Here is a 27,262-nt window from a genome sequence, read left to right as displayed (position 1 = left end):
TTGCTGTAATGTAAATGAAGTGTTGCATGCGAAGGGTCTGGCACATAGTAAGCATTGTATTAATGGAAGGGGTGTTACTGTTAAATTCACTATTAGTATTAGAATTTATGTTATTTTCAAGGCAGAAACTAAGACTCAAGAAGAAAGGAAACCTTGAACAAGACCCTGCAATTAAATAATAGAAACACTGCTGTGGCTCTTTCCATGGGACCGAGGGACTCCAGCTCACCCACCGAGAGTCTCTTGCTGATTACTTTGGCAGCTGTGACCTTTCCAGCAGATGTCACCTATGCCCTGCAGGGAGCAGAGGTTTAGACTTTCTACATTTCCTCTTCGAGCTGGGGCTAGGGCTGGGGCTGGGGCTGGGGCTAGGGCCCCTCTTTAGGCTCTGCTAAAACAGCCGGCAAACACAGCCACTCAATTAGTGTCTTTATTCGTACTCACTGACTTTTCCCACGGGGAAACTGTTGAAGGGACAGAAGGGGAAGGCTGGGCGGGGGGAGCAATGACTTGGTTTTCCTCCATCCAGTGAAGGAAGTGACAGAGGAGGGAAAGAACTAAAGAGAGTGACCAAGGGGACCATCACGACGTGGACTGAGATGCATTGTGCAGTGACTTCAGACAACCTGAGTCCTTCTGTCGGCAAATGCAATGTCAAGTGGAAAAGTAAAAAAAAAAAAAAAAAAAAAAAGATCCAAAGAAAAGAACAAAGTGCATACAAAGCAAACTGCTAATGTAGGGACGGTTCTAAGGCAGCCAGCAGGGAGAAGGCCAGATGTCTGGGGTGGTCACCCAACCGTGCCCCTCTCCCACTGCCCCATGCCCGGCCAGGCTGTCGGGCCACCAGTGCCCTCTCGACGTAGTCTCTGTTGGCTCCATGGGTGCTGTAAAGCCACAGAAGGTTGTGGAAGGAGAGCCTGAAGCGTGGCAGCACCAAGGCAGCCCAGGCATGGCTGCATTGAGAATCTCAAGGCATCTCTTTGGGGGTGGCTCTGGAGGGCCGGTGAGATATGGAGGGGGAGGGACACCCAGGAGGGGTATAATCAGCACCTTTACTTGAGCACAGGGCAGAGCCACTCTAGGTTTTCTTAAATTACCAGGTGGGGGTGAGAAGGCTGATTAATTACAGAACTGCGGGCTGCCCCGCCTACCCGGGTCCTTCCCTGGTGCTCAGGGCCCGGGGTGCAGCAGGTGATGGAGGGGCAGGTCCTGGGGGAGGCGGAGCCAGCTCAGCAGCCCAGCCAATCGGATTTGATGCTTCCGAACTTCACGCTCTTCAGACTTTGGTTCTCCAACTTCAGGTAATAGGCGCCCTTGAAGAAGTAGCTGTGACCTGGAATGAGAAAGAGAAGAGCCTGTGACCAGCCCATCCTCAGACATTATAGCACAGAGAAGGTTCCTGAGAACTTTACAAGTCTGCCTGTCATAGGGAAGATGTTTTTAGTTTATAAGTTTTTGTTTTTTTTTGATGTGGACCATTGCTAAAAGTCTTTCTTGAACTTGTTACAAAACTGCTTTTATGTTTTATGTTTTGATTATTTGGCCAGGAGGCATGTAGGATCTTAGCTCCCCAACCAGGGATTGAACTTGTACCCCCTGCATTGGAAGGCGAAGTTTTAACCACTGGACTGCCAGGGAGGTCCCTAGGGAGAAACGTTTAAATCACAGAAGACCCCTCTGAGGCTGGAGGAAGGAATTAAGCTCTCTGAGTCCCTGTTTCTTCATCTTTCAGATGTGGATAAAGATACCACCTCTTAGGGGTTATGGTGATGATAAAATGAGATGATATATGCTATTATTAATATAAATAATAGTCCTGGCCGAGCAGAAGCATCAAGCTGGGCACTTTGCATTCCTAGAGGTGGCAAACCAAGAGACTGCTATCCCTATCAGATGGCCCACATGTGGGTTTTATTTAATCCACACAAGTTTTCTGTTTTGTTTTGAATAATCTGGAAATTTCATATGAAAATATGGATTTCTCACTTCTTTTTAAAAGTAGGATATCTAATAACACTACTCCCCTTTTCTCTCTTTTTTTGGGAGGCCGCACCAGGTGGCATGTGGGATCTTAGTTCCCCACCCAGGGATCGAACCTGCACCCCCCCTGCAGTGGAAGCATGGATTCTTAACTACTGGATTGCATTCCCTGCTCCCCTTTTCTTGCAGGGCAGAGATCATCAGCCGCAGAGAAGCAGCTGTCCCCAGAAAACAAGCCATGTACTCTCTGATGCTCCACAGACCACATCACTCCCTGCTGTCTGCCTTGCCTGCTTCACTCATTAATGCAACAGCTTGGCCCCTCAGGGATTTGGAATTTCTTACTCCTGACACATATGACCACATTTACTTCCTTTCAACCCCCTGGCATACAGGAGTGTGCTCAACAGATGTTTCTTTCTGAAGATAATCCTTAACCTGACACCTGGCTGTACCCTGCTTTTTCTTGGACATGTGAGAGGTTTAGTCAGGGCCATGTGCTTAGCATGTGATAGGAGTTCAAAAAGCATCTTTGTGAAATTTCATTGAAATCTCCTCTAAAAAGCCAAACTGGACTCATTTCCAGGGCCCTAGAGACCTCCCAGAAGACTCCTCAGGAATCTGGTTTCCAAACTCCAAATTCTAGCCTTTGCTGGTTTGGTTGTTTTATGCAGCAAAGGAACAGAGACAAATGGACTATCTTTGCCACCTCAGCATCAGGGCCTGACAAAGTTGGTCCTGTCTCAAATGGAGCCATCCTTCTGCTAATGGGAGGCAGTCACAAGGCCTCCTGTGGAACCCAAAAGGGCCTGGATCAAACCCCAGAATGAATCCAGGGCACCGAGCCCAGGTTTCTCGCCCCCGGCAGGCCTCCCCTCCTCCCCGCTCTCTGGCTCCAAGCTCCGCAGCTGTGAGGGGCCTTTCTGGGTCTTACTGCCTGGAGCCGGCTGAGTGAGCAGAGGTCAGGGGTCTGGATGCCTTCCCAGCGCTGGGCTGAAGGGGCTGGTTTGTTTTCCCGGGGCGCCGCCTGCCTCCCCACACAATGAGGGAGTGTGTGCTTGCGAGGAGCGGGGCCCTGGCTGGGGGCAGGGAGTCCTAGAAAGCGGCCAGAGGCCTGGGCAGCTCACCCCCGCCCTGCAGGTCCACCACAGCATCCAGGTTATCAGGGATGGCGTTCCAGGCATCGGCGATGAGCTTGGGGAAGCCGGGATCCATTTTCTTCTTCACCTCATTGTATCTGCAAGGAAAATGGCCGTGGTGAACCAGTGGGCCTCCGTCAAGGCCAGCCCTTCCCCAGCGTGACCGGAGGGTCCGACCGATGGCTCCTGGGTGAGCCTGGGAGGCCAGCTCTAACCCTTCAGGGAGGTCCCTGACTGGAGCTGAGAGGCAGGGAGTCAGACCTGGCTAAATCCTAATTCCACGACTCACTCATTAGGTGACTTGGGACAGTCCTGTAAAAATAATCTTATAATTACTGCTAACGTTTAAACAATGTTACCCACCTTCCATATACTTTCTTAGTCAATCCTTATGGCAATCCTATGATAGTTACTACCATAATACTCATTTTACATACCAGAGGCTTAAAAAGGGGACCCAGTTTCTAACTGGGAGTCCAACTCAGGCCTATCTGGCTATAGGATGGCAAATTGCTCTCTGAGCCTCAGTTTTACCATCTGTGAGATGGGCTATATTTAATGTATTGATATTTAATTATCATATATATGAAATGGAATAACACATGCAAAATGCCTATCACAGTATCTGAGAAATGTTAGTTCCCTTAGAAACTCTGATCTCTGCAAACAGCAAACGCTGCAAACAGCGTACAAACAGCACTGGACCAGGAGCCCAGAGACAAGGTCCTGCCCATCACTGCTCGGCTTGAAAAAATGCTGCTGCTTCATCTGTCAAGTGAGTTGATAGTCCACATCTTGGGCAATGATCTCGTCTGGGACATGAGGTTACAGTACAAGGTGGCGCATGAGCTCCCTGTGAGTCACAGAGCAACTTCCTCTCATCTTAGTCCCAACGGCAGCTCCCAGGGCAAGTCGTTATCCGGGGCTCTGCCTTTAATTTGTGTAAATACCTGGAGTATTAGTTGGCATATTCCTTTCCTGGCCAGCAACATGTGTCTTTTTCATTTTAATTTTGGGAGAACTTTTAAAAGGTTGGGGTCATTTTGATTCCACTGCTTCTCTACTTACACTCCATCCACTTATTATTCTGCAAATATTTAATGACCTCCCACTATGTCGCTTGTAATAAACAAGATAAAAGTCTTGCTCTCATGGTGCTAATTTTCTAGATAGATCTGTGTTTTGAATCTCATTCTGGTGACAGCCCAGTACCAGTCTCATAGCTGACTCTTTTCTTCCCCACAGCCAGCTTGACTACCTGCAATTCCAGAGGCCAAAAACACCTTCCCCTGTGAGCCCCCTTCTATAGGAGTCTTCCCCCTCTGCCCATCACCCTCAGAACTGCCAGAAATGCCTTCCATAATCCCATCTCTGTCATGAGACTTCTTGCAAAACCTAACATGCTTCCTTGTGACCTGATTTACCAAAACGAAGTTTCCCAACTTGGGAAGATTCCAGCATCCCATCCATACCCCCTCCAACTACACTCTCTGGAGTGACAGTGGCTCGGAGCTGTGTGCCCTTGAACTTGCCCTCACTTCTTTCCCACTCTACCCAGAGGGCAGGGAGGGCAAGAATCAACTGAGGCTCAGAGAGGTGAACCAATCTGCTTCTAAGTTCTTTTCCTCCAGGAAGAATACAGCATGGAGGCATCAGAAGATGCTGGTTCTGAACAGGACCATGTGGCTTCACACTCTGTCCCCAGAGCTTCCTCCTACAGTGTTTCCTGTTCACTGGGACACTTTTTGAAAGGTTTCTCTGTGACCCTCTGACCTTCTCCTCTCTGGCTGTAGAACTGTAGTGTAGAGTAGGTGTTACAAACACAGATATTTGTGTCCGAGATTTTTCAAAGGTATATCCTTGAGGCCACCTGGAAAACACAGCTAATAATAGTGGTTACCTTAAGTGAGAAATACAGGTGAAATGCATAGCCCCGGGATGTGGTACAGGGCCCATCATGAGAACCATCACTATTTTATTTGTACATGTTTCTATCTCTTCCCTTCATAATATTGTAAGTTCCACCAGGCAGAGAGCAACAATTTCTTTTTTCTCCTTTTTAAAAAAAAGTTCTGTATTATATTCATTTTTTTGCCATGTGGGATTTCAGTTCCCTGACCAGGGATCGAATCTATGCCCCCTGCACTGGAAGCAAAGAGTCTTAACCAGTGGACCACCAGGGAAGTCCCAGAGAGAGCCTATTGCTTGACCACTATGTTCCAGCACCAAGGTAAATGCCTGGCACATAGGAGATACTGAACGCATTTTTCTGGGCTTAGTGAAAGCTTCTAGAAGCAAGGGCTGAGCACTCCCTGGAGTTGTCCAAGCTGGAAGTAGCTCCTTGTCCTGTATCATTCTGGAGCGATTTCTCCTTGTCCAGCAAGGAGGCCTGGACCTCTGTAGATTCTACCAGGACCAGTGTCTCAGGCTCATTAACTACCTCTCCTGGGAAAAAGATCTGTCTCCTTTAGAAACCCCACCCAGAACCTCCAATAGATGTTTCGGTTCTGCTGCTTTTAAGGAAGATTTACAGAGCTTTCCCTGTGGAACAGGCTGTCTGTCCCAGATCTAGGCTTTGGCAGGTAGGCTTGCTATTGAAAAGGACTAGAAAGCAGGTAACTCTGCCCAAAACCCAGCAAGGTGCCTGCACATCCTGAGCATCAGTGTGTGTGTGTGTGTATGCGCACATATACACACATATACTCATGATTACACATGGACACGTCTGTTCCCATATGTTTACATTCACAGTGTGTGTTGCAGGATGATTATAAATGTCCTTTCAACACTGATTCAAAGACACTAGGGCTCTCTGATTCTAAGATTTGGAGATGCAGTGACTGCTGTGCCTAGATGCCTTTCCACACAGTATGTGCATGTGCCTGGGAGTGTTACGGAGCGCTGTGGGTGTAGCGCTGTGGTTTCCTGGCTGTTTCCTTTCCTGAGGCTTGAGATATCAATCAGCTTAAGTTGCTAAGTATCTTAGCAATATGTCTGGAATTCCACCCTGACACGGCAGCTGGGGACATAAACAGCTTCTGAATGCAGGGCAACTGGGGGCGGGTGGTGGGGAGGAGGGGGCAGGACAGCGAACTCCGGAGGGAAGCAGGATTGTTCCAGGGGTGGCAGAGGTTCAGGGGCAGACACAGGAGGAATGTGAGAATGCTAGGATGCAAAGAGGAAGACCACCCCTTCTCCACCGACCCAATGACCCTGAGGGTACACTGCTGGGGGCCCAGGGTTAGAAGGCAAAGAAGCAGTTAAAATCCTATAATCTGCATAATCGGCGGCCAACACACTTGCCTACAAATAACTTAGGCAAGTTAGTTCATCTCTTTGGACCTCAGTTTCCTCATCTAGGAAATGCAAAGATTTATAATGAAACTCCTGAGATCCAGGCTGCCTGTCACTAACCTTTCCTGGATATTGGACTCCCTGGCCCTCAGCCCTGACTGTGGTCTCTTAGAATCAGACCCTTCCCTTTAGTTTTAAAATTATTTTAAAAAAAAATTATTTATTTGGCTGCACCAGGTCTTAGTTGCAGCATGCAGGATCTTTTTCAGTCTCAGGAGGCTAGATTTTTAGTTGCAGCATGCGAACTCTTAGTCATGGCTGTGGGATCCCTGACCAGGGATTGAACCTGGGGCCCCTGCATTGGGAGCATGGAGTCTTAGCCACTGGACCCACCAGGGAAATCCCTAGACCCTTCCCTTAGATGAGCTGGGGCAGAGAGCTACATGTTTCCAAACTGGCTTCCTGCCAGCCTGCACCCACAGCCAGGGGGCCTGTGGAAGCTGGGCCACAGGGTGCCGCTGCTTCTAATGAGGCCAGATTTGGATCCTGGCTCCTGTGAGTACCCATTTCAGTTTTCATCCCGTGTTTGCCCTCTGCCATCCCTGCCTCCACCACTCCCATCTCTTGAGACCCCACTACCTCAGGTACAGCGTAGAAAAGTGGAGAACAGCATGTTCTCTGGGAGCCAGAATTCCAGGGTTCAAATCTCAGCCTGCCACTACTTGACTGTGTGACATTAAGCCAGATACTTAAACTCTCTGAACCCATATCCTCACCTGTAAAATGGGAAGAATAATAATACCCACCTCATACATAGGATCAGAGTAGCAGCTATTATTTTTATTTTTATTACCCCCTTCTTCAGTGAGTCACCCTAAAATACAAAGCTCCAGACCAGACAGTCATGAGCCCAATCCAAAGACTTCTGAGCAGGGAAAGGAGGCCCTAACCAGAACTGTACCAGTAATGTGCCCAAGAATGGTTCGCCCTTTGGTGACTAGTCAGAGGGCCCATAGCCCTGGCGGATTAGAGACCAGAGAGGGAGTGTCCACAGCCTGCCAGCCTCTGAACTCAACCCAAGAGGCTCAAGGCCAATGTCTTCTCTCTGTCGACACGGCCGGCGGTGCGGCTGTCCTTAGCACCACCCTCCCTTACCTCCAGAATTTGTCTCCAGCGAAGATGTACGTCTTCTTGTTCTTGCTCCAGTTAAAGGCAGCATCCACTTTCTGGACATCACGGGGGAGCCCCAGGCTGGTCAGTGGCTTGGGGTACCCTCGCTCCAAGGTACTGGCTGAATAGACCCAGTATTCGTTCCCTGGGGTGAAACAGAGGGTCCGTTGGTGGCAAGTGCCCAAGGCTGTTCCTCCCACCACCAATCTGCCAGTGACCCCACTGTGGCCTTTCTCAACAGGGACACGAGTTCTGCTCACTTCCAGATTCAGTGCCCAGAATCGGGGCGTCCATTTAAGGCTTCGCAAATTGTTTATGGAAAGTCCCTGGCCAAGAAGGTGAGCGGGAGTGAATCCCACCCTGACTTTACTCATCAAGCCAGAGATTCTAAGTGCCACGACTGCCGCGAAGAGGCACCTTTTTCTAATTCGCACAAAGGTTCCCTGTGAGCCAGCAGCTGCCCTGGTCACTCTGGGATGGAGGAGCTGGGGAGTCCGCTGGTAAGCACACACCCACAGCGCTGTCTGAGCCTTCAGCGTCAAGGAAGCTGTCCCTATGACCGCATCTCAGCCTTCACCCCCCTAAGCACCACAGCCCTTCCTGCGTCCCCTCCGAACAGCCTGTTTTTCTGTCTCCCCTCCTGGTTCATGAGCTCCCTGAGAGCAGGGGTTGCAGCCCTGGCACATGGGAGGTGCTCGAATAGAGTAAAGGAGCAAGGTTTCCCAAATGTTACCCACAGGGCCCTGCTGTTGTTTAGTTGCTAAGTCACATTCAACTCTTTTGCGACCTCATGGATTTGTAGCCCGCCAGGCTGATCTGTCCATGGGATTTCCCAGCAAGAATACTGGAGTGGGTTGCCATTTCCTTCTCCAGGGGATCTTCTCGACCCAGGGATTAAATCTGTGTCTCCTGAAATGGCAGCGGGATTCTTTACCACTGAGCCACCTGGGAAGCGCATATGACCCTACCTTGATGATTTTTACCACTTAGAGAGACTCCTCACGAGCCTTCCTGGTAGCTCAGGGGTAAAGAATATGCCTGCCAATACAATTCAGGAGACGCAGATTTGATTCCCGAGTCGGGAAGATCCCCTGGAGAAGGATCCACTCTTGCTTGGAAAATCCCATAGACAGAGGAGACAGAGGCAGGCTACAGTCCCTGGGGTTGGAAAGAGTCAGATAGAACTTACCAACTAAACAAGAGTCTCCTCGTACTATTACTTAACTCAACATTCTGCTTTCAAGGAATTCATTTTGAAGTCTACAGAAATAAGTGTAAACATTAAAAATAAAAACAAATCCGTGTTTAAAAAATTCTAACTAAAACTGTCATCTGCCAAAGGCACCAGCATTAGGAAGGTATTAAAGACAGTAGCACTGAAGTGTCATTTTCCTCTGGAAAGCGAATCAGAAAGATTGAAAAATAAGTAAAAGGTTACTGAAATGCTCATTCTGTGAGCCCATGCTGGTTGATGCTGGATGTCTGAACCAACCTCCCAGATGATGGTTGAAACAGTGGATCTGTAACCGAGAGGGAGCACCCCCCGGTGTACCGGAAACATGGTACAGCGCCCCCTGGAGCCGAGGGCCAAGAAGCTCCCCTCCCACAGACCTGCAAAGAACACAGCCTTCTCCTCCTGTGGGTCTTCGTACACGGCATCGATCTTTTCCGGTAGCTCAGGCCAGAATGTGGCTACCAGCAGGGGCCCTGTGGGCTTGTCACGTGGTGTCACGGTTCGCCAGATGAACCTGGGTGGGGGAAGGGGACACAGGAAACCACACCTTCAGTCCCTCTGTAGCTGTAACCACACATGCCTCCCCAAGCCCACTCACAAACATCCCAGGACAATTCCTTGGCTGGGTAGCAGGGAGGCAAGATCAAAGGAAGGGTGGAGAAGGACTGGAGAATGAGCAGAGTCCCCTCAGCAAGACGCCAGAGCAGAGAAGCAACCACTTTGCTCCCCTTCCTGCTCCCTCCTCCAGGAAGCCTTCCCTAACTACCTCTCTCTCATATTGTGCTCTCCCCCCACCCCCGCCCCCCCCCCCCCCCCGCCCAGTCTCTCAAAACTGGCAACACCAAGGGCCCGTAACAGTAGTTTTATTGTTGTGTTTTTTTTTTAAGTGTTTTATCTTTCCTGCCAGATTAGAAGTCAATTGAGGAAGGAGCTGATGGCACTCAAAAGCATTTCCCGAATTGAAATGATGGATTCATGCACTTTGGCAGGAGTAATAAAGTGTGTGTGCATGCTCAGTTGCTCAGTCGTATCTGACTCTTTGCAATCCCATAGACTGTAGCCTGCCAGGCACCTCTGTCCATGGAATTTTCCAGGCAAGAATACTGGAGCAGGTTGCCATTTCCTCCTCCAGGAGTAATAAAGAGCCATCATTTATTGAGGGCCTACTAAGTGCCAAGCACTTCATGTGGCTTGTAAAATGTCAACCTTACAATATTATAAAATAATATGCACTCTTGGTGGTCTAACCAGCACCTATTATTTATTTCCCTATAATCCTTCCTCACAAAATACCCACACTTATGGTCCTTCCTTTCCTATAGATGGATCCAGTTCCCATTCTGATGAGTTTAAGCTACCCGTTCTCAAAGTGAGATCTCCAGACCAACACGTGGAACTCATTTGAAATGCAAATTATTGGGCTCCACTTAGGACCCGTGAATCATACCCTCTGGGCTTGGGGCCGAGTAATCTGTGACTTAAAAATCCTTCCAGCCGATTCGAATGTGTGCCAAAGTCTGAGGACCACTGATCTAATCCTATCAGAGTTTAGCATTCCCCGGCAACTGTTATTGATTCAGCAGTGGCCATATGTCCTATGTTGGCACAATAAGATTGAAGACATACACTTGTATTTCACATCTGGAGATCTCTCTCTCTCAATCGCTCTTCTGCTGCATGGGGGCAAGGAAGTTTACAGCCCCAATTGCCATTGGAAGTCATTGTGTGGACTCCAAGGGACGCAGCCTTACGACGAAGCCAATGTCAAGGACGGTAGTGGACAAAGAAATCACTGAATCCGTGATCCTCTTTCTGCCCCTGGAGGTAGCCCTACCTCTGGATTTTATACCACGTGGGAATAATTTCTTTCCATTGTTTAAGCTGGTTTGAGTTGGGATTCTTTGTTACTTATGACCAAAACAACCTGATACAGGAAAGTACCATGATCTTTACTTGGCAAATGACGCTCAGAGAGGTTGTGGAATTGCCAGGATTCAAATCCAGATCTGACTCCGAAGTTGAATTATCCTTCAGTACTGCCTTTCTAGTCCCCTACAATGTTCAGAACCAATTTCTGCATATGGTCAGTGTTTAAATACTTACTGATCAATTCAAAGAGCCCATTAAACACTCATCAACTTCCTTTTGAAAGAAAGTGGGATGTGTCAGACCAGGGATGGCTCCGACCTGGGCCTTTCCCAGCTCTGTACTCAGACCCACCAGTGTGGTCAAGGTCTGCTTAGAGAGAAGTGCAGCAGATCAAGGGTGGTGCTGGAGCGTGGGTTCCCTGGGCTCACCTCCTCCCCATCCCTGAAATGAGGGCTGCAGGACACACTGAGATCTGTTGTTACATGTCCTGGTTTGGGCATTCATGGACTGATGGACCTGACTTCTCACTGTATTATGGGTCTCATCTCTCTCTGGATTCTAGCCATCTATCTCCTTACTGGCATCTGCCCCACTCCTCCCGTCCCCCCGCCCCCAGCACCTAGCCCAGTGCCTGGAGCAGAGGACCCCCTTCACAAGAGTTTGTGGAACATCTTCAGCCTCACCAGGCTCTCCTGGGATAAGCCAGTAACTTTGGCATCTCTCCAGTTTTGTTCTTGCAATTCCCTCATCTCAACCACGCTCCCACCCTGCCAGCCCCATCACGTCCACCTGCATCTGCTTCTTTAATGTTCCCGCTTGGGTATCACTTCACCTGCGGAGCCTTCCTGGACTCCGATGTGTCCACAAAGTGTTGTGCTAATATCTCTGCAGTCACGTCTCTTTCATTCTGCCATGATGGTCCTCTCTGCCTCCGTTCCCTAAACCAGATGAGCGGCGCTCAAACTTTAATGTGCATCAGAATCATTGGGAAAAAATTTTTTTTTTCTTTTTTTGGGTGCGCCTTGCAGCTTGTGGGATCTTAGTTCGCTGACAAGGAGGTGAACCCTCGCCCTTGGCAGTGAAAGCACAGAGTCCTAACCACTGGGCCACCAGGGAATTCTCATGGGGAAAATTTTTTAAATGCACATGCCTGGGACCCATTCCCAGAAATTTCAGTCAGAGGGCCTGAGAGTGGGGGCAGAAACTTTTAACCCTCACACTCTAAGTGATTTTTGTTGGGGAGATTCATTGACCTTTTTTTGAGAACACTAATCTAGGCATTGGGCTTTCCTGGTGGCTCAGCGGTAAAGAACCCACCTGCCAATGCAGGAGACGTGGGTTCAATCCCTGGGTGGGGCATATCCTCTGGAGAAGGAAATGGCAACCCACTCTAGTATTCTTGCCTTGGACATGCCATGGACAGAGGAACCTGATGAGTTAGCAAAAGGATCAGACACGACTTAATGACTAAAACAATCTAGGCATTAAGCAGCCCCTCTGCCCACAGCACAAAACACCTCACCCCCAGATCCCAAAGTTTAGCAAGGTATTGGCACAGTAGAAGTCAAGTAATTGTTTGTCAATAAGAACAGCTAGTATGATTAAACACACTTAGTCTGTGTCAGGCATTGTTCTAAGCACTAAGCTCATCTAACCCTTAAAACAGCCCTATGAGATAGGTTGGACTATTAATCCCATTTTAGAGATGAGTAATTTGGGAGGTAAAAAGCAGATACACAATTAACTTGCCTATAATCGTGCAACAGGTTAGTAGCAGGTCCAGGATTCTAACCTAAGCAACCTGGCTTCAGAACCATTCTCTCAACTATTATGCTCTATGGATGGACAGATAATGAATGACTTGATGATGCACATGAATACATAATGATGATGGATGGACAGATAATGGATGGATGGGTGGATATTAGATGATAGATGCGTGATGGATAGGTAGAAGAATGGAAGGATGGGCGGATGGATGCTTTAATGTAGTTGTAGATTTGTTGCCTGCCTCTAGGACAGCTGGGTGATTCACAGCCCTGGTGGATTGAGTGGGGGCCTTTATTTATAGCCTGAAGAACACCACCTCTCTGCCTGTGGTGACTTATTCCCTATACATAGAACATTTGAGGTCAAGGCCATTCCAGGAGAAGGTCTGTGGTAGATGGAATCATTGTTCCTAATTCTTCCCTCCATCCCTGGTTTAGAAGTCTACATCCATGTGTGATGTCACAGGACTGTGCAGTACCATCCCCTAGAGTGGGCTTGGCCATGTGACTAGCTTCAGCCAGTGAAACTATGCTCACTCAAATATGCTCAGAGTGGAGGCTTTAAATATATTTGTGTGGTCTGATCTGGCCTCTTGTGCTCCTGCCATCTGTCACGAGTAGCTGCTAACCCCAGGAGAAGGAGTGACATGCAGACCATCCCTGCATGTTGCAGCCCGAAGCCAAGACACCGAGGAGACCCACAGGCTAGGAGACAGCATAGGAAGTGCCTGTTGTGATAGCACCAAAATCTGTTGGACATGCAGCAAAAATGGGTCTCGTACCGGCCATTCTATGAAGCCCCCAGTGGGGTCCTTGAGCAAGAGATGGGAGCATGAGAATAATGGAGACAGGGCAGAGGGCAAGGAAGCCAGCTCCTACACTTACCGGTCCTTGAAGAAGAAGATCTCCCCACGGATCTGAGAGATGCCGTCGAAGACGATGTCCTGTTTGCAGAGCTCAGGAGTGACCGGGCCCAGGGTTGGGGTGGGGCCGGTGCCAGTATCAATGTCAGGGGAGGCCCCTGGGGGAAGACACCTGACCTCAGACTCTCCCCAGCCCCAGGTGTTCCCCCCCCACAGGCTGAGCCCTGAAACTGGCCCACCCAACCTGCTAATGGTCAGAAGAATAGTATTCTGGCCTCAGTGTCAGCCCAGGAAAGACAGCGGGATGAGGCCTGGACTTGGAAAGAAGACTGAACAGAAACCAGAATTCTGTGGTCCTTCACCTTGTATGAATGTTCTTCCCCGACATCCCCTGAATCAGTCCTCTCTATATCCATCCCTGAGAGATAGGCATTGTCTTTACTCCCATTTTACAGATGAGGAAACTGAGGCCCAGACAAGTTTTGTATATGACCTGCCCAAGGATTTAAACCCAAAGCCCAGGTTCCTGAGCCCACAAGAGAGTCAGAGCGGTCAGAGGGGAGACCATGTGGCCAGCACCGAGGGTGTGGCAGGCACCTCCTTCACTCCTGAGGGTAACCAGCCACAGTTTAGAAGTGAGGAAAATGAGTCCAGAGAGGTAAAGATCGGCTCCATCCCTTGAGCTGGTGAGTGGCAGAGGTGATGCTCGAACCCGGAGCCACTCACTCTACTGCAGTTCTTTCCCAAGTCCTATGCTCCCCACACTTCGTCGCTTCAGAACCACTTTCAAGATTTCAGCTCTGTCTAAGTATCACCAGTACTATTATATGTTGATTTATTTTTAAAAATGGAGTCACTTGGTAAACTCTGGTCTCATTGTAAGCATTAATATACATAAATCAATGGTTTCAGGTACTAGCTGTACTGATCCTATTACACGTTAAAATAAAAGAATTGTTTGGAGAACTAGAAGCTTTGCACTCTTGTATCATTAAGGTCATTCCAGGTGCTGGGAATTTCTACCCTGTATTTAGCTATTAATACTTCTCCTGGATTCTAAACCTCACTTGGATGCGTGAGTCTTATTGACTTTGGGGCTAGAGGGTTCCACTTTTCTCAGACCTCAGCTGACTCGCCTAGAAAACTGAGAGCCCATTTCTGCCCCGCCTGCCTTGCGGCGTGGCTGGGGAGCCAAGGCAGGCTCAGACACTGGTGTTATTTGGAAAGGAAAGGGCTGTCCGAGGGACTGCTTGGAGTGATGCTCCAATATCCCCAGACCAGGTTAACACTCCTGCCCTTGTCTCCTGCAGTCCCAGACCTGGCTGGTTCCACCCCCTGGCACCCCACCCCCAGCGACACGACCTCCTCAAACCCCTGCCCCAGGGACCCCAAGCTGAGGCTTACCATAGAGTTCTTGGATGCCCTGGATGTCATCGTGGGACAGGCGGAAGTTCTTAGTATAGGTGTAAATGGGCGCCATCAGGGCTCCAGGGTCCTGTGAGTGCTCCAGCCCCATTGCATGGCCAAACTCATGGGCTGCCACCAGGAACAGGCTGTACCCTGAGGGCCGTAGGGACGGGAGCGGGTCAGGACAGGGAGAGAGATAAGAGAGAGAATCAGACCAGGGGATTTCCCTGGTGGTCCAATAGTTAAGACTCTGGGCTTCCAACATGCGGAGCAGGGGTTTGATCCCTGACAGGGGAATTAAGATACTACATGTGACTCGGTGCAGCCAAAAAAAAGGTAGTAGTAATCAGGCCTGGCTCTGACAAAGGTGACATTTGAGGACATCTCCATGGTACGGTTCAGAGCACAGAAGTGGCACATATTGATGTTTTCTTCTTCTGAGAATTCTGGGGTTAACAGACTGTACCTTTTACTATCAATTAGAGTCAACCCAGGTCCCCTCATCCCTTTCCATGTGGACTGCACGTGTGCTATAGAGGAGAGCACGCAGTACTGCCAAGTCCTTTACTTAAAGGCCCATTTGTTTAAAAATCCCATTTCCTGGCTCTTCATTTTCTCTATAAAGAACAAGTGCAAAACCTGCTCTGCAGAATCTCCAAAGAGGAAACCCTTGGTCCACCATTTCTTCCCCAGGGGAAGCTGTAAAAAGATGCTCACTTGGAGTGGTTGCCTAGGCTCAAGTCAGACAGTGGGCAAACCCCATTGTTGCACTCGGTTGTGTGTTGAATTGTGTCGCTGCAAAGACACGTTCAGGTCCTAAGGCCACGTGTGGCTGTGACTTTATTTGGAAATATTGTCTTTGCAGATAAATTAAGCTACAAGTTAAAATGAAGCCATACTGCAGGAGGGTCCCGCCTTAATCCAGTGTAATCCACATCCTTAGAAGATACATAGAGATGTACATGGCCAAGTAACAACAGAGGCAGAGATTGGAGTGATACAGTCTCCATAGAAAACGTGGCTTTGCCCACACCTTGATTTTAGACTTCTAGATGACTCCAGAAGTACAAGGGAATAAATTTCTGTTGTTTTAAGCTATCTGGTTATGGCAGCCCTAGGACACTAACACGGGTTTCCCTGGTGGCTCAGCGGTAAAGAATCCACCTGCCAATCCGGGAGATGAAAGTTTGATCCCTGGGTGGGGAAGATCCCCTGGAGAAGGAAATGGCAATCCACTCCAGTATCCTTGCCTGGGAAATCCCATGGATCGAGAAGTCTGGCGGGCTACAGTTCATGGGGTCACAAAAGAGTCGGACACAACTTAGAAACTACACACAGGAAGAGGACATTAACACACTGCATCCTCCCCCAACCAACTACACTATATGTGCTCTGCAGCCTTAAACCACTCTGGCAGGTGGAGAACCCCACCTTTAGATAGAGGCTGGAGCAGAGCAGGTAAAATCAGGGTACGTCTTAGCATGGCACTTGAGGGAGGATAAGAAAAACTCCCTTGGCCAGCCTGTCAGCTGGCATTCTCCAAGTTCCATCTCAGTGAGAGTAAAAAAGAAGAAAAGTAACTTAAAAAGAACCTGCCCTAATACTGGCTGGCCCGAGCCCAGCATTCTCACCTGGTCACCTGGGTGGGGCCTTGGTCCCAGTGACACTGGGCCCTGCAGCCTAGAGTGACTCCCCGGTGCCCCCAAGGACCCTGTTCACTGCAGGGACCACACAGTGAGGTCACAGCCTCTGTCCTAGCCACTCTCTCGCTCAAGCCCGTGAGCCCTGGAGGGCAGAGAGCTGTCCCTGGCAGTTGCGTTTTCAGCACCCAGTACTGACAAGGACCCCTCCATTCACAATCTGGCAAAGGATGGTGCCCATGGGGCAGGGAGGGCCGTGAGGGCTTCCCCATTCTGCGTGGAGGGTGGGGAGAGCAAGGCTGAGGCGCCTACTGTATTCCTCTCTTCTGCCCACCCAGCTCCCTGAAGGCAGCTCTCTGCTGAAGTGGAATGTCTCGCAGGAGAATCATCTCTCTGGAGCAGGGTTCCCTGCATGCAGCACTGAGATGTTTGGGGGTGTGACAGACCCACCTGGAGGGGTATAGAGGTGGGAGGGGAAAGCAGCACCTGCTGGGGAAAGCTGACTTCCACCCAGGAACTGGGAACTGGGATGGATCGGGTCTTATTTTGGAGGCCACCTCTTTGCCCAGAGAAGCGGGGCTAAGCAGGGAAGCGGTCCCCACCAGGAACGGGCAGAGTCACTGCTGAGTGGGAAGGTCCGCAGTAGAGATGCCGGTAGGTGGCATTGGCACCTACCTATGCCACGGCAGGCGGGTGTCTAGGGGGCGGTGCCTATGGCTGAGGTGGGTGGGGACTCTGGACGGTTTCCCCGCCCACAGATGGGCGGGGCCGGATGTGCAGTTTCTCCGCCCTAAAGCCAGGGCTCCTCATACCTTGGTCCGGGCAGAAGCCCCACTTGCGGTCATCGTCGTAGTTGGAGGTGGTCGCACACCACAACTTCCCATCACTGCGGCCTGCGCTGGTGCAGCTCTCGTGCTTGTTGCCCAGGAAGGTGAAGGGGAAGACACATGGGGCACCTTCCGAGTTCCCGCCCACAGTGGACATGGCTGTGGGATCAGGGACATGGGTCAGCGGGAGGCAGGGGGTCCGAGGCCACCACCAGGAGCAACGACAGGACACGGACATTAACAAACCAGACTTACTGAATGCTCCCTCAGTCCGGGCCGCTGGGTCAGGGGCTTTATACCCATCTCACATCCTGGCCCCCCTTAAACAACCCTGTGTGGTAGGGACCCTAGGTTACCTCCTACTGCACAGATGGGAAGACTGGAGCTCAGAGGGATTAAATAACTTGCCTAGGCAGTGCTGCTAAGAAGAAGTGGCAGGGCTGGGATGCAAATCCAAGCAGCCAGACTCCAGAGCTTTTTAAATTAGCTTTCCATGGGTGGGGTCATGGGGGGGCCAGAGGGAGCTGGGCAGAGCTGAGGGTGCCAACACCCCTTCCAAGACCAGGAGCTCCATCACACATGGTCCAGTGGGAGACTTACCTATGTCCTCTGCAGAGAGCAGGGACTTGGCAAATATCTTTCGGAGAAAGGAGGGGAGGAAGGAAGGGAGGGAGGGAGGGAGGGCAGGCGTTCTTATTGAAACACAAAGATCAAAAGATACACACTAAGACAAAGAGAGGCAGGGAAGAGAGACTTTGAGATGAGAGACAAAGACCAGGGAGGCTGGGAGAGTGCAGGTCATTCTGAGCAAGTCCTGGGCGGGCCTGACCTTAGGCATCACCAGCCGATTCAGCTGAACTGGCCGTGGGTGCCCAACGTCTGTCCTGACTTTGGTGTCCATGCTGGGCCAGCCGCTGAGCATTCTGACTAGCACCCCCTGTCCTGGGGAAGCGGGGTGGGGAGGGTGCTCTCGTGGGTTTGCTATCAGAGGGTGGGGAGAGGCACGACACCCACCCGTCTCCGGGCAGAAGCCGTACTTCTTGTCACGGTCGTAGTCCTCCGTGGTGCCACACCAGCGGTAGCCGTCCGTGCGGCCCTCCGTGGTGCAGCCGTCGTAAGACGTGCCCTGGAAGCGGAACGGGAACTTGCAGGGCTGTCCGTCGGCATTGCCGCCCATGGTGAACAGGGCTGGGGTGCAGGAGAGAGGGGGAGGGTACAAATGTGAGGGAGATTGCCCACCTGCCCACCTGAGCATCCGCTGGGCACCTGTGTGGATGCAGAGCTGGCTGCCCACGCCCACTCACACCAGGGAAGTTGTAGCATTGGTAACATATTAAAAAAAAAAACATCTATACTGGTTGGTAAACTGTTGCTTCTCTGAACTTCTGGGGGTAAATACTCCTTCCTCCCTTGCCAACCTCATCCTTTTCCTTGGACCCTATGGACTGCCCCCCTCTGCCCCAGCAATAAAATAGTTAACCCCTGGCACATAGTGGGGGCCTTCAAACCCTACCCCAGCCCTAGGGTCACCATCTACTCTGCTTGGTTGATATCTGCATCCCTGCAGATTGCTAAATATATCATCCAAGGTGGGCAGGATGGCAACATCTTTCCATTTGACCAAGAGGGAAACTGAGGTTTGAAGAAAGCTGGCTCCAGAACTACTCATGGTCACCTAAATGGATGAGGGTGGTAACTGAGAATTATGAAACACACTGATCTCCATCTCTCCCTTCCTCACGCTGTCATTCACGCTTGCGCACACAGAGAAAACTTCACCTCCTTTCAACCCCAGGCGTGTTCCCAGATGCTGTGGTCCCTGCAGGAGGGAGAGGAGAGGGAGGGCGGGAGGGGGAGGTGGTATCTTTGTGAACTTTTTAATACACACGCCAGGCTCCCACTCTGACCACCCCAAGACATGGGCCATGACTGGAGGGTTCAGGGGAGACAGTGGGATGAAGAGTCTGGGCTTGTCTGTCTTGGGTTCTCCCCCTGCTGCCCCGCACCCTCATCCACCCGAAGCTACAGAATGGTGTGTCTTTGGATTTGCCAACTAGCAAAACCACAAGTGCGTAACAAGGACCATCTGTGAACAACGGCGCCAGAGGTGACCTCACCAGCCCCCGTTAACTCCACCATGGCCAGAATCAAGTCCAGTCCCTGGCCACCCCTACAAGTCTCAGGGCCCCTTACCCTCACTGCTCCCCTCTCCCTAGCCCAGTGACCTTCTCTTGGAACGCCAGAAACAAGGGGGCTGATGGAGAAGACAAGTTACCTCGGTGGCCTCGAAATGGGAAAGGCGAAGTGTTAACCTCGATGGAGACCAGTCTCCACCTTTGGCTTCCCATCAGCGGCATTTCTACCACCCAGGAAGCCCCCATCTCTTCCCAAATCCTGCCCCCAAAGACATGGAGGGAAGCAGACATTGACTCAGCAGTCAGGAGGGGCTGAGTAACCAGAACCTCTGCCCCAAGACCCAGACACGTGCATGTCGTGCGTACTTACATCTGGCTAAGGACCAAGCCAATGGTTAATGTCCAGAACAGGGAAAAACCCTTCCTCAACTTATGAGTTACAGCTGTTTCCCTTCTATTATCAAGACATTCTGTTCTAAACACAGGGGTTGACACATGGAAGGTTAACATCATCCAAATCCCTACTGGGAAATGCAAAATACATTAAATATTTTTGGTTTTAAATACTTCTGACTTATTAATAGCCAATGCCTTGAACTTTACTTAGTAAAAAGTACTGCATGAGTTTTGGGTACTAAAAGTGTAAACAAGAACACATTTAACTAGCTCTTTGTTTCTTTCCTTCTGTCAACAGGGCTGGTACTTAGGGTTCAGTTGCAATCAAGTCAGAAAGATTCACAAATGTGTAAAATTACAGCTAAGAAGACAGAGGTTATCTATAGATCAAGGAGTCTTTATGGACTAGTAAGAAAAAAGTATTTTAAAAGGTTTTGGACTTTTTCACATTTTCTCCATATCTTCTCAGTTTTCAACCTCCTGAATCATTAAACTTGATGACTTGATAAGAGTATAAGGTTATATACGCTGTCCTTTCATGATTTGATTATGAAGTATGTCAAGGATAAATTAAAAAGAATTGAGTGTATATGTCAATACCCTCTCCCTTTAAAAAAATTTCCCTCTACATTGTTTCAAAATATCTAGAGCTTATGTCTCAAGCACTGACAAAAACACACACATAAATACTAGGTCAAACCTAATGCCTTTGCCAAGACCCAGAGATGCAGCCACAAGCAAAGACAGATGGAGACCAAGAAAGGCAGATGGAACAGCCCCCAGACACACACACTCAGAGTCAGCATCAGAACCAGAAGCAATGCCTGAAATCCCCCAGGTCGGTGTCCCCAGGTTGGGTACCGGCCTTAGTACCAATCCCATTGTTAGGCTTCTGATTCATCCCAAGGCTCTCCTCAACCCTTGAACCTCCAATTCTGCTAGAGGGTAGAAAGTGGTTCTCAAGAGACCCACTGGGCACTTTAATCATTCTAAGTTCATTTTAATGTATGTTGGAAAAAATAATTAGCCCATCAAACTGATGAGTTCAAAAATATTGCTATTGGTGAGACTTAAAAGAGGAATCGATTTAATCAAAGTATTAAGTGAATAATGGAACAGATGAGAAGGGCACAGTGAAGGTTCACACTGGGACGAGGGGGCTGAAGGAAGTTGAGGGGACACTGGGTGATTGGCAGTGCCAGGCCTGGGGAGTGTGGAGGCCGGGAAGGTCAAGGCCTGAAGCCAGGAGGACACTCACCTTCATGGGGGCAGAAGCCATACTTGCCGTCCTTGTCAAAGTTGTAGGTGGTGGAGCACCAGAGGAAGCCATCGCTGCGGCCTGTGTCCGTACAGCTCGTGTACTCCTTCCCGTTGAACAGGAAGGGGAACTTGCAATATTCGCCGTCAGCATTCCCGTACTTCACACGGACCACTGAGGAGCCACACAGGGTGCAGGGTGAATCTCGCTAGGCCTTTCTTTGGAGACCAGGATTGTGACTCATCGGGGTGTGTGACCTCCCTCCCCCTCCCATCTGAGCAGATGGATGGGTCTACCAGTTGCCAGGGAAGCCACAGTCTTTGTTGCTAGGTGACAGGGAGGCATGCAGAAAATCGGTGAGGAGGCTCCAGCATGTAGATGGTCATATTCTTACCTTGTCCTTCTCCCAGGGTCCACAGCTCATCGTCGTCAAAGTGGGAATCTCCCCCAACTCCAGGGCCCGGAGCAAAGGCATGAGCCAGGAGCCCGTCTTTGCCATCAAAAGGGTACCCATCTCCATGCTCTGAAACACACTGGATCTCAGCTTCTAGCTCCCCCATTGGGGGCTGAACCCCAGCTGCATCTCATCCATGGTTGGGGCCCTTCAGCCCATCTACCCTCTGTCCCCTTCCCTCGCCCTGTTGGCGTATCCAGGACTGAGGACACAGCGAGCCAGTAGAGTGTTGCTGACTTCACAGTCAGCATCCTAGGGTCTACACTACTCCCTCAAGTCTACACAGCCCTCAGAATCTCTACCACCAACCTTCGTTGTCTATACCATTGTTGATGACACTACACCTACCCACATACCTACACTGCTACACCAGCCTCCTCGCCACCACCTTCATTGTCCCCAGGGTCTATACCAACTGCCTTCACATCCTCTCTTAGCCATAGCACCTCTCTTCAAGTCATATTTTCCCCAATGGCCACAACACTAGTGCTCATAAACACTTTGCCACCCAGGGCCATACCATCTGCCCACATACCTGCACTGTCTCCTGTGCTACTTCTCCTCATCACATTCCACTCACAATGTCTACACTGTTTACCTTCACGTCTACACTACTCTGTTCCCATCCCAACCCACACAGTACCCTAGACCCCGGCATCCATTCTGCTTACTCTCAAGTCTACACTGGTCCATTGTATCTGACTCAGTTTCATATCTAGAGTTCCTCAGTGTCTACGAGCGTCATCCAACAGAACTTCTTGCCATGATGGGAATGCTCTTTGTCCAACTTATTAGCCTCATGTGACTACAGGGCACTTGAAATTTGACTAGTGACCAAGAAACTGAATTTTAAATTATATTAATTGTAACGAATTTAAGAGTAAGTAGCCTTGAGGATCCAGGGGCTACCATATTAGACAGTGTGGGGAGCCCATTTGCTTTCAGTTTCACACCATCTCCAGGGAGTCAGATCATCCACTTCCCATCAGTGTGGCTTTCCAATGTCTGCTCCAGTCTACATCACTCTAGAGTCTGCATCTTCTGCCCTCCTAGCTAGGCTGGAAAGGAGACACCCCCAGGCCTCTCTAATATCCAGATTGCCCCTTTACACTGACCCCCCTGCGCCCCTCCTCTGCCTACCCCAGCGGCCAAAGTTGATCATGATGTCAGCCTCTCCATCATGGATCCGAGAAAACCGTAGCGGGGTCACATCACTCCAGACTTGGAAGGCACGAGCGAAGGCATCATCCACTGTCTGGGGGTCCAGATCAGGTGTGTAGCCAATGATCCTGGAGGTGACAAAAGCGTGTGAGTGTGTGCAGGTGTGCAAAGGCATGTGAGTATGCCTAGGCCTACAAGTGTGTACAGATGTGTGCAAGGGTGTGTATATGTGACTATGTGTGAGTGTGCAATGGTGGATGTGTGTGCACAGGTGTGTGAATGTGTGCATACATGTGACATGTATGTGTCTGCATGAGTGTGGATGCACATGCAGGCATGTGTGTATATGTTAAGCAGAGCTTCCTAGGAGAAGAGCCCACCAGAGCACTTCGAAGTCCTGCAGAGCCTTAGATCAATCCATATGGATAGGAATGTAAACAGTGCATTCCAGGACCCAGCACAGAGATGTCACCCTTGGAGTGCAGCACGAGCCCAACAGAACAGAGCTCTCAGCCCAATTAACCAGTTACAACTCTATACCATAAAACCCAATTATCAATAGCAACCAATGATCAACTTCTCGTTACCCACCCCAATAACCTCATTTAATAATGACAATGACGAGTATTGATTATGGGCTTCTGTGGTGGCTCAGATGGTAAAGAATCTGCCTGCAATGCAAGAGATCGAGTTTGACCCCTAGTGTGGGAAGATCCTCTAGAGAAAGGAATGGCTACCCTCTCTCACTATGTGCTAGACACTGTGAGACCCCTTTATGTACGCGGTCGACTTCCCAACAGACCCATCAATAAGGTTTTATTTTAATTCTGTTTTACAGAGTGGAAAGCCAAGTGTCAGAGCACTGAAAAGGAAGCAGTTCAATGCCCCACAGCCAGGAAGGGTGAGATTCAAGTCCTGGTCCATTTGACTCCATTCCTAAGAACTTTGTACGCAAACTCCTTAGGATGCCAAGTCCTCCCAAGATCCCTCCTGGGTCCCGGGAGAGGGGAGAAGACCACGCCCAACGAGACGCAGTGTCCCTTGGACCAGGGCCCGCCCTGCCTCCCACAGCCCGGCCTTGGCACCTGTATGTGATCTGGTTCTTGTCCCACTTGGGCTTTCGGGGGAAGAAGTTGTAGTTGGCCACGTCGGGGTTGCCGCAGCGCGGCTTCCGCATGGTCTCAATGGTGCTCTGGTCCAGTTCACCTGTCTGGGGTAACCCGAAGAACTTCTGCATCTTCTTCAGGGTGTCCTTCAGCACAAACAAGTTACAGCTCTCCTTGGGGCAGCCGTAGAAGGTGTTTAGGTATTGCTGGAAGAAATAAGGACCCCGGCACAAACAGCCACGTTAGGATGGTATAGTATTGGCCAAAGGAATCAGCACTGGGTAGAGTCCCAGGTTCCCAAACCACTAGCTAAGTGACATACACACTCCCAGAGGGCCGCACACTCCCATTAGCCGAGTGAGATACAAACTGTAGATAGTGTGGTTTGGGAGTACAAGTTGGGTGCTCACTATATGCCCAGGTACTGATGTCAGCATGTGTTAACTCATTTGATGCTCATTGCAGGGACTTCCCTGGTAGCGCAATGGATAAGACTCTTTGCTTCCACTGCAGGGGGCATGAGTTTGATCCCTGGTCCAGGGACTAAGATCCCCCAATGCTGCGCAGTGTGACAAAACAAAACAAAACAAAACTGCTCATAGCCTCTATCATGTAGACGTTATGACTATCTCCATCACACAGAAGAGGAAACTAAAGCACAGACAGATTAAGAAGCTTGCCTAAGATCACCAGCTCTCAAACGGCAGGGCTGAATTGGGACCCAAGTAACTGGCTCCAGAGCCCAGGCTTAGAACTGTTACCTCTCTACCACCTCTCTTTGCCTCCATTGTCTCTTTTAATCCACCAAAACGCTGATGACACAGGGATTATTTCCCTCACTTTTCTTAAAAGGGCTGTGTGCCCTGGGCTCCAGCAGGGGACAGACCTGGGTTCAAATCCTGAATCTGCCATTTCCCCAAAGAAAACAGCCCTGTCCTCAGGGACTGTGCAGCTGGTTCAGCCCAAATGGAGGCCAAAACCAAACAGTCCCTTGCAGGGGGTCAGAGACCAATCAGTTCATCTATTTATTTGACAAAACTTTTTGACCCCTAACAGGTGCCAAGCCCAGTGTTATTGGGCTGAGGGTTGAGTGGTGAGCATGACAGATGTTTCTAGTCTCAGTCTAGGGTTCAAAACCCAGTATAGGGAGGCTGATGGATCACAAATAAGTGAAAAATTAAATATGTGATAGGAATGGTGGGGAGAGCCAGGAGACCTTATTAATGGGGCCCTAACCTTGTTTAGGAGGGTAGTTAGGAAAGAGGAAAGAAAGGGTATAATAATAATATTAATAATAAATGATAATAATAACATACAATGACTAATACTTATTGAGTGTTTTCCATGTCCCAGGTACCCTTCAATGTGTCTAAGATGACCTCTCCTTTATTTTCCTTTATTTATTTTTTGCGGTCATGCCACGAGGCACACAAGATCTTAGTTCTTCCACCTGGGATCCAACCTGTGCCCACTGCAGTGTAAGCATAAAGTCCTAATCACTGGACCACTAGGGAATTTCCTAAGATTATCTCTCCTTTAACCCCAAGACAGGTACCCTTATTACCCTTGGTTTGCAGGAGAAGCTCAGAGAGAAGTCACTTGCCCTAGATTTACTAGGCCAGTTGGTTAGTGCACTCCCGATTTGAAGTCAGGTGGTCTAAATTCAAAGTTTGGGTTCTCATGCCCTCCAGTGCATGCCTCTGGGCAACTTGGACCTCCATAGGTTGTAGAAGGTGTGGGGACCCAGGTAACTTTGTGACTGATGCTCCAAAGCTCCACTTTCACCCCCAACCACAACCCCATCATTATGCAGACCAGCTCCATTTGTCCACAAAAGGCAGAGACCTAGATGCTGGAAAAGGGGCAGGAGTGGTGTCATAGCTTGAGAAGGAGTTCCCCGGGTGATCAGGTGACCAAGGGCGTGACGATCCTGTCCTGGACAGTTTGGGGAGAATAAGGACTTTCTAAGGCGGTTGACTTAGTGACTAAACAACAACAACAACAAAGGGTGGTTGAAGCAATTAGCAGGGCAGATGTGCGCTGGAAGGAACGTGTTGAGGGGCCCAGACCCAGCCCGAGTGTGGGTCTGGGGACCCAGGGGGAGGGGCAGTGTCCCTCCGCTGCCCCCATCCCTGTTTGTGCAACCTCTTGGCGGGGATGCCCCTCGCGCCAGGCGCGCGCGCTCGCAAAACATCTGAGCTGCAGCTCGGAAACCCGCCAGGAGGGAGGGCTCCCTGGCTGCTCTCCCACCGAGCCGGGCTCAGTCCGCCCCCGCCCCACGCGCCGGGGCCCTCGTGCTGCCCCTCCCTCCGCCCTGCTGGCCAGTTCTCTCCCTCCGTCGTCCGACTCCTTTGGAGAAGTTCGAGGAAACTTTCTGAGGTCCAACCCTTGACCCTCGTTGACCAACTTGTTCATTGAGCCACTGAGAAAAGATGCGCTGGTCGTTTCCCATCGGCCCCAAATACTTGCCAAAAGGACCCCCGAGAGGTTGGTCCAAGGGCCCCTCTCCAGATGTGTGCAGAAGGTTCCCAGACATTGGCCAAAGTTCTGCTTTGTCCAGAGCTCCCACCCTCACGTGTGCAAAGGTTTAACCAAATTGTGTGTCAAAGGGCCCCTCTTCCCTAAGTCCCACAGGGGTTTCAAGGATCCTCCACTGTTTGCAAAAGAGACCCCTTCAGGCTTTTTGCCAAAGTCTTCCCAGGACGTTGGCCAACTGGCTTTGTCAGCCAACTCCCCCCCCCCCCCCCCCCCCCCCGCCCAATGTGTCCAAGAATTGTTTACAAAGCCGCCCCCCTGTTGCCAAATCCCAGATACTGGACAAAGTCCTTGTTATTTGCAAAAGGGGCCCATTCCAGCGGTTTGCCATAGCACCTCGGTTCCTGACCCTGCTGGTGGCGCGCCCCCGCTCTGGGTCCTGAAAGTTGCCAAGCTGTTTATCAAAGGCCTTCTCCTCTTACCGCAGCTCCACCACCCTCCTTCGGCGGTCCGAAGACCACCCCGCGCGGTTCACTGAAGCCCCTCCCCCACGCTGTAAGCCCACCGTGCGGGTGGGGGGAGGGGTGGCCCTTCCTCCCGCTCCAAAGTTTCTCCAAACTTGGTTGGATGAGGCTAGCGTCGCAACTCACCACAGCCAACTCTTTGTCCGTTTTGGGGGCGACATCGCCAGGAAATTTGATGATGGGCGACGGCGCGGCGGCGGCGCGGCCCAACAGGCAGCCCAGGACGCAGAGCGCCCGCAGAGGAGCGGCCAGCGCGCCCCGGGACACTCGCGCCTCGGTCATTGCGCTCCCGGGCCCCGAGCGTCGCCCGGGGGTGGCTGGCTCGGTGCGTGTGGCCGCGTCGCCGCCTGGCTGGCGCCTGCTCCCCCGCGCGGCGCTGCGTTCCGAGGGGCTATTCGACTCAGTCTCCTCGGCTTTGCCCGGCTCAGCAGCGCATGGCCCGGCCCCCAGCCCGCTTCGCCGCCGCCTGCTCTCGCCCCGTCCTGGCAAAGCCTTTTTATGTTTAAAGCTCCAGATGCGTAGCCTCCAGCCACCGCCGGAGGAAGTCTGGATGCAGCGGAA

At 50.6% G+C, this 27,262-nt stretch overlaps 1 protein-coding gene across 1 annotated transcript; it reads right to left on the bottom strand.

Moving 5' to 3' along the window:
- Positions 1-412: 412 nt before the first annotated feature.
- MMP2 (matrix metallopeptidase 2) lies at positions 413-27,262 on the bottom strand. Its single transcript, XM_065925354.1, has 13 exons — positions 26,828-27,262; positions 23,682-23,908; positions 22,576-22,724; positions 21,376-21,504; positions 20,982-21,155; positions 18,207-18,380; positions 17,178-17,351; positions 14,723-14,878; positions 13,341-13,476; positions 9,195-9,331; positions 7,569-7,728; positions 3,108-3,217; positions 413-1,333 (listed from the first exon to the last, which is right to left on the bottom strand). Exons 1-13 carry the CDS (start codon positions 26,981-26,983, stop codon positions 1,230-1,232), a joined length of 1,986 nt encoding a protein of 661 aa, XP_065781426.1. The 5' UTR covers positions 26,984-27,262; the 3' UTR covers positions 413-1,229.

The sequence above is a fragment of the Muntiacus reevesi genome, chromosome 2, assembly GCF_963930625.1.
Source record: "Muntiacus reevesi chromosome 2, mMunRee1.1, whole genome shotgun sequence".
Lineage (NCBI taxonomy): Eukaryota > Metazoa > Chordata > Mammalia > Artiodactyla > Cervidae > Muntiacus > Muntiacus reevesi.
This window is presented reverse-complemented; position numbering and strand designations above follow the sequence as displayed.

Coding starts and splice junctions, on each gene's coding strand:
- MMP2 (XM_065925354.1), bottom strand. CDS start 26,983: ATGACCGAGGCGCGAGTGTCCCGGGGCGCGCTGGCCGCTCCTCTGCGG. Junction 23,909..26,827: donor CGGACAAAGAGTTGGCTGTG/GTGAGTTGCGAC, acceptor TATTTCTTCCAG/CAATACCTAAACACCTTCTA. Junction 22,725..23,681: donor AAGAACCAGATCACATACAG/GTGCCAAGGCCG, acceptor TGTCACCTCCAG/GATCATTGGCTACACACCTG.